Genomic DNA, 6,791 nt, shown 5'->3' on the forward strand with positions numbered 1-6,791 from the left:
ACCTCAGTTCCACCAGAGCTGTGGCAGCCGGCTGGCCCCCGGCTGCTCCTGGGGTGGGGGGCTGTGGGAGGGGCTATGGATGCCCGGTTGTGAGGGGGAGGTGGATGCCAGAAGCCCCTTTCAGCCAAGAGTGGGGCCTGAGGGAAGAGCCAGAAAAGAAGCCAAGTTCCACGCATACCTTTATCTTCCCCACTTGGAGGGGGGCCAGGGCCCCTGGAAACAGGCGGGCTCCCCACCACCCTTCCAAGTCCCTTCCACCAGCACTGATGGGTGGCAGTGTCTCTGCAGCCTGGTCACCCCTCCTGGACCAGCTGTGTTCCTGCCCCAGGGAGGGAGGCTGGCAGCAGAGGCAGGAGGTCTTGGCGTGGGCGGCCCCGGAGGAGCGGGGAGCGGCACAGGCAGTCAGCGTCCTGCAGCGATTGGGGCAGCGTGCGGCCGCGGCTCTCCGGCAGCAGCAGGACACACAGCAGGGCGAGGAGCGCAAAAGATGCGAAAAGCACGTGTTGCAGGAAGAAGCCATGCCGGCCGTGCATTGTGGTGAGCGGGACAGCTGCCTGGCCCAGGAACCCAGCTCCCAGCACCAGGCCCAGCCCGGCCCCCCTGCAAGAGAGGGCGGTAGGACATGGCTCCACAGGGCGCCCAGTGCTCCCGGGGTGGGTACCCTTAGTGGGGGCCAAGGTGTGGGGGTCCCAGGAAAACACCTGAAAAGTCTGGGGGAAAGCTGCCCAGGAACCAAAGTTGTCCTTTCCGCTAGAAAATCCAGTCAATTTTCCCCTGGAATCCCACCCTCTCTGGGGGCTCTCATCTCTTGACTGCCCTGTCCTCCACTCCCGAGCTGATGGGCAGACCATTCTGTGACCAGCGTGCCCCTCACCACCCAGGAAGAGACAGCTGAACTCCCGTCCTGATGGCATGAAGCTGGGGAGTGTGGGGAGCATTGGGGTGTGCTGGCAGGGCCTGCTCACCTGATCACCGTGGGGAAGATCTCAGCCGAAAAGAGGCTGCTGAGAGCGGACACAGTCTGGGAGGCCAAGAGCCCCAGGACAGAGAGGAATAGCACCATCCAGCTGGGCAGGTCTGCAGAGGAGGAGAGTCTCCCACGCTGCCCACGCACCCTCCCTCCCCTCACCGTGTCTCCAGGCTCTGGGCCTCACCAGCTTTCCCTCTCTGCACTTGGAAGTTGGGGGTCATAGGCTGCCCTCGTTCAAAATTGTTAGTCGATCAATCGTGTCCAACTCTGCAACGCCATGGACAGTAACCTGCCATGTTCCTCTGTCCATGGGATTCTCCAGGCAAGAATACTGGAGTGGGTTGCCATTCCCTTCTCCCAACCTAGGGATTGAACCAGGTCCCTTGCGTTGGAGGCAGATTCTTTACCATCTGGGCCACCAGGGAAGCCCTCATCCAATCCAAACCCTTACATTAAACCCCTTCTACGGAATCATTTTGGCCCTCAACTCTTTCAGCCTCAGTTTCTCTGAGTGCACAGTGGGGAGATGATGGATGGGGTGAACAGCAACGTCATCCTGCCTCCCCAGCTCTGGGAGGGGGCTCATCTCAGAACTACCCCGCACACACACATTGGGCAAACCCCTGGCCAAACATGACAGCCCTGCCAGCCTGCAGGGCCCCACACTCACACTGGGCCCCTGCAAGGAGCAGCAGGGATGCCAGGACCAGGACCAAGGTGCTCAGCAGCAGGACTGAGCGGCGCCCCCAGAGATCCACTGTCAGGAGCAGGAAGACGGTGGCTGCTGCCTCCAGGCCAGCTGCCAGGAAGTAGGGCCAATAAAAGCTGGGCTCACTCGGGACGAGGCTGTGCAGGAAGCTGGCTCTGATGCCCCCACTGATGAGCCTGGGAGGGATGCAAAGCTACAAGCCCAGCCAGAGCCGGGTATCTCACCCAGGGGGAAGGTGAAGACCCCTCCCTCCCTCCCTTAGCCCACCCACACCCCCCCCTCCTCACGAACTGAAGCCCAGGATGAGTGCGTTCCTCCAGGTGACGTGTGTGTGCCGGAGCTCCAGGATCGAGTGGTGCCGGGGCTGGGGGTGTCCCGCGCACAGCACATCCAGCTCTGTGGACCGGGAGACATAATGGGGCACCAGTGAGGGGATGATGCCCTTCCTTCTTCCTCTAGCACTCAGGTCTCTCTTCTCCCTGGCTGGTCCGTTACCCATAGCCAGGGAGCTCTCCTCCTCCGTGCTGTTCTCGGGGTCCACACCGCTGGCTTTGGCAAAGTGCCACAAGATCCTCTTGGCTCGGGCTGGCTGCCCTGTGGCCAGCAGCCAGCAGGGAGACTCGGGGAACACGGCTGGAAACCTGCAGGGGTTGGGTGAGGATGCTGCAGGACCTCCCCGTAGGGCAGGAGCCAGTGGGGATACACAGCACATGACTCTCTGTGTCCCTGTCCCGTGCCCACCTGCATGGTGCTGAATGGTCAAAGGGAAGTGATACACATGGCCTCTGCAGTGGACATGACCCCAGCTCACTTACCCCCAAAAGAGCAGCAGCAGTCCCGTTGCCAGGGCGCTCAGTCCCTGCAAGAGTTGCCAGTCCTGGGCGAGCAGGGCCAGGCCGGGCAGCAGCAGTGTGCCCACCACTGAGAAGAGGCCAGCCCCCATGGAGAATGCCAAGCGGTTTGGGGGATCACACAGCTCCAGGCCTGGGCAGACAGGGAGAGCCTGAGGCCCAGGCCTCTCAGGAGGACTGCTTTGTCCAGGGAGGTGAGAGCCAGTGGCTGGAGGACCAGGACCTGGACGTCTGAGGCCAATGTGTGGCCTGTTCTGTCACCCAGGCCTACCCACGAAAAGCAGAGCCCACAGAGTAAACAGTGTCTCTCCTGCCTTCTGGAGAAGGGCCCTCAACTAGAGTGCCGGAAAGGCACCCTCCAATGGGTCAGAGGCCTAGCCTGAGTGGGCCCCTCCCAGGGCCCCCCATGGTACTCACGAGCCACATAGAGGGCGAGGGAGGCCCCTGCCAAGGCCCCCCCTCGAAGCAGCCGCAGAGTCAGCAGGGCGGGAAAGCTGGCAACCAGGGCCTCGCTGACCCCCAGACCTGTGGCCAGCACCAGGGAGCCCACAAACACAGCCCGGCGGCCAAACCTGGTGGGCAGCAGGGGACAGCCGTTGATTCAGTCAGGAGAGCTCAGGGGAGGGCTGTCTGAGCAGGAGGGAAGGGGCAGTGCCTCACCAGTCACAGCTCAGGCCCAGGAGGACACAGCCCAGCAACCAGCCCAGGAAGTGGTCCACCTGCTCCAGGGGCACCTTCCAGCCATCCTCACACACGAGATTCCTCTGTTGGGGACACCAGTTACCCATCAGCTAGCCAAGACCCTCCTCTTCCTCTCCTGCCGGAGTTCCCTGAATGTCAGGATGGAAAGGACCCTAGAGGTCCTACCCCAATGCCTCCCTGGGCGGGGCTGCACCTGCTTTCTCCAGCCATCACCCTCCCCCAGGCTGGCCCCAAGGCCTCTCCTGCACCTCCCCCGCCCTATGCACTTGAAGAGCCACTTCCAGAACAGGCTGTGGGGCCTTGCTCACCGGCTTGTCCCAGCCAAGGGCCCTTGACCTCAGCTTTGCAGCTCTCTGCCTACCCTGTTCCTTCTTCCCAAGCTTAACATTATTTTGGGTCACACTACATCAGAGATTTTGTTTTAAAATCTGACTGCTTGTGAAAGCTGGTAGACAAGGAACTGTCACCACACCAAACAGGTGGGCAGGAAGAGAAGGCCCAGAGGGTTCAGGGCCCCAGAAGAGCCTGAGCAGGGATGTGGCAACCCTGTCCCAGTTTCCAGGCAGGTGCCCTTCCTCCCTGGGCTGGGGTGTGGCTGTGGGACATAGGCTGCCAAGAGGGAGGTAGGGGTGGGCAGGCCTTAGCTGGGAGGGGGGTGAGGGGGTAGGAGTTGGGGGGTGTGTGAGTGGAGGGTGGGGGTGGGAGGTCCCAGTTACCCCCTCCCAGAGTCCTGGGATGTCTCCATGGCATCCCTACCTCTAGGCCAGCCTGCACACACCTTACAGTGGAGAGACCTGCTCTTCAAAACGGAACTGACCAAATCACTCCTTTGATTCAAACTGTTGGGAACCCAGTCTGGACACCTACACAGCCCCAAAGTCACAGGCGGCTGGAATGTTCACGGCACTGCTGACCTCTGTGAACTCACCGGCTCAACTTCAGTTTACTGCCTCCGCCTCCCCAGACTGCCTGCCGACCTGGGCAGCCCCCAGCCTCAGACTCTGCCTTTAGGCCTGGCACCCTGCCTACTTGGACATCTGCTACACCGTCAGACAGGAGGGGGCTGACCCCCCAATCAAAAGCCCCAGGATGAAGTCCCCGTCGATCGAGGGCAGAAGAGCGAGGAGAACCCCAGGAGGGGACAGAGGGCAGGGGGGGCGGAGGGTGGGGGAGACAGAGCAGGGAAGCAGAAGACGAGGGACAGAGGGGCAAGTGCAGAAGACCTGGGTGACCGGGCTGCGCAGCAGGTCGGCGGCGGGCTGCGCGTAGTACCAGCCACGTGAGCAGGGCCGAGCGCCGTCGGAGCCGGCGCGGGGCACGGACTCGGGGTAGCTTAGCGGCAGGCAGGTGCTCGGGGCGCGCGCGGGGTCTGAGCCACAGTGGTGTGCCGGCAGCGCGGTGAGCAGGAGCTCCGAGCCCAGCGCCAACCCCAGCGCCACGCACGGTAGCCACGAAGCGGCGGCCAGGAGGCACCGGGCCCGGCCGAAGCCGCCGGCCAAGCGCAGAACCCGCGCTTCGGGCTCCATCCGAGGCCTCTGCGCTCTGTGGCGGTGGCGGCGGCGGGGCTTGAGAGGGACAGTGTGTGAGGGGCGGGGCCTTATAGGGGCGGTTTCGGCGGGGCGGGGTCTGAGAGGGGCGGTGTCTGCGCTCTGGCAGTTAGCGGGGCGGGACCTGGGCGGGGCACGGAGAGAGGTGGGGCGGGGCCTTGGACGGCAAAGACGGTCTCTGGGCGGAACCTGCGGGGAAAGCCCGGGTGAAGGGCGGGGCGAATGGGGATGGGGCCTGGAGTTGACGGGGGCGGGGCCCTCGAGGACCTGGCAGGTGAAGGGCTTGGGCCCGTGGTCTCGGGGGCGTGGTCAGAGAGACGTCCTGGCGCGGAGCGTGGTTTGGGGCGTGGCCAGAGGGGCGCTCACGTGCGCGCGAGGTCTGAGCGGTGTGAGGCTGCAGGAGACTCGCGAGGCGGCTTCTCGGTCGCCCTCACGGACCCGGGGCGGACGCTCCCTCAGGAGGCTCCGAGCCTGGGCGACGTGCGGGGGTCGCGGGCTGGATACTTCCTGGACCCCATGCCGACATGAGACCAGGCCTGCGGAGCGCGGGCCACCACTGCTCCCCGGCGGCCGGCCGCGGCGCTGCAGCGTGCAAGCGAGCGGCTCCGGCCGTCCAGCGCGGACAGTCCAGCTCCTGTGGCTTGCTCTGACCTTCCTGCGTGGCCATCAGGCTGCGGCCCCGGGGGAGCGTGGTGTCCGGAAGGGAGGGACCCCGCTCGGTGCTGTGCGTCCTCAGAAGTTTGAGGCTTATTGAAGGCTTATTGAGCAGATTTTCACGAGCGGAACGAGTTCATTCGTCCGGTGCTGGGCTTCCCTTGAGATGGGCTCATATTCGCTGCGCTTCGGCTTCTCCCGTCCCGAGAACAAGGTAAGTCGAGTTTGTTTTTCATTTTCCTTTTTCACAGGGAGGAAAGTTAAAATAGGTCCTATAGATTAAGCTTAATTTTTTTTTTTTTTCCTCCTGAGGAGCAATTCACATCACATAAAACTAACCATGTTTGGTACCGCCACCTTTCTCACCACGGAAGAAAACCTGGTACCGATTAAGTAACGGCGGAGTAATCACCGCTATCCCAGCGCCTCCAGCCACCTGGCGGCCGCCCGCCAGCCCGCGCGTGGCCTTTGGGGTCTGGCTGCATTATTCACTTAGAATAATGTTTTCCAGGTTCACCCACAGTGTCGCAGGTATCAGGACTTCATTCCCTTTTATGGCTTCATAATATTGCATTATGCAGATTCGTCACATTGTGCGTGTCCGTTCATCCTTTGGCGGACATTTAGGCTGTTTCCACTATTTGCCGTGAACATTTGTGTACAAGTGTTTGAGTCCCTGTTTTCACTTCTTTCAGGTGTATATACCTTGGAGTGGAATGGCTGGGCCCTGTAGTGAGTCTGTGTTTAATTTTTTGAGGAACCACCAGGCCATTTTCCACAGTGGTTGCGTATTTTGCATTCCCACCTGCGATATATGAAGGTTCCAAGTTGTCCACCTCCTTGCCAACACCTGTTTTCTCTTTAAAAAAAAAAAAAAAAAAAAAGATCTATCTACATCCTGGTTGATGTGAGATATTTCAATGCGGTGTGTGTTTTTATTTTTTGTTTTGGCCCTACTGCAAAGCTTGCGGGGGTCCAGTTTCCCCAATCAACGATCAACCTTGGGCCCTGGCAGTGAAACCTCACTGAGGTTTTTTTATTTTTTAAAGTTTATTTATTTATTTTTGCTACGCTGGGTCTCTTGCTGCAGGCGGGCTTTCTCTAGCTGCAGCAAGTCGAGGGGTACTCTCTAGTTCCGGTGCACTGGCTTCTCCTTTCGGTGACTTCTTAGCTGTGCAGCGCCATCTCTAGGGCGCACGCTCAGTACTTGTGGCGCCCGGGCTTGGTTGCCCCGCGGCATGTGGAATCTTCTTGGGCCAGGGATCGAACCCGTTTCCTTGGCATTGGCAGGCAGATTCTTAACCACTGGACCACCAGGAAAGTCCCTGTTTTTGTTTCTAAATATTTATTTATTTGGC

General features: G+C 60.9%; 1 protein-coding gene across 2 annotated transcripts; it reads right to left on the bottom strand.

Annotated features, from left to right (window-relative positions):
- Positions 1–194: 194 nt before the first annotated feature.
- On the bottom strand, positions 195–4,803 carry SLC22A31 (solute carrier family 22 member 31). Of its 2 annotated transcripts, none has more exons than XM_006043128.3 (9): positions 4,456–4,803; positions 3,191–3,294; positions 2,948–3,102; positions 2,495–2,663; positions 2,175–2,320; positions 1,967–2,075; positions 1,641–1,855; positions 966–1,077; positions 195–600 (listed from the first exon to the last, which is right to left on the bottom strand). In XM_006043128.3, exons 1-9 carry the CDS (start codon positions 4,756–4,758, stop codon positions 294–296), a joined length of 1,620 nt encoding a protein of 539 aa, XP_006043190.1. In that variant the 5' UTR covers positions 4,759–4,803; the 3' UTR covers positions 195–293. The 2 variants fall into 2 exon arrangements, 1 of the variants encoding a protein (XP_006043190.1); XR_003104510.2 differs by lacking the exon at positions 195–600 and adding an exon at positions 1,155–1,332 and having other exon boundaries at positions 965–1,077.
- Between the last annotated feature and the right edge of the window lie 1,988 nt (positions 4,804–6,791).

This window comes from Bubalus bubalis, chromosome 18, assembly GCF_019923935.1.
Source record: "Bubalus bubalis isolate 160015118507 breed Murrah chromosome 18, NDDB_SH_1, whole genome shotgun sequence".
NCBI classification, from domain to species: Eukaryota; Metazoa; Chordata; class Mammalia; order Artiodactyla; family Bovidae; genus Bubalus; species Bubalus bubalis.

What these genes read in the sequence shown, in the direction of transcription:
- SLC22A31 (XM_006043128.3), bottom strand. Translation starts at nt 4,758, where the DNA reads ATGGAGCCCGAAGCGCGGGTTCTGCGCTTGGCCGGCGGCTTCGGCCGG. An exon ending in GGAGAGCTCCCTGGCTATGG is followed by an intron (nt 2,076 to 2,174) that starts GTAACGGACCAG and finishes CCCGGTCCACAG; the next exon opens with AGCTGGATGTGCTGTGCGCG. An exon ending in GCTCCTTGCAGGGGCCCAGT is followed by an intron (nt 1,078 to 1,640) that starts GTGAGTGTGGGG and finishes CCTCCTCTGCAG; the next exon opens with ACCTGCCCAGCTGGATGGTG.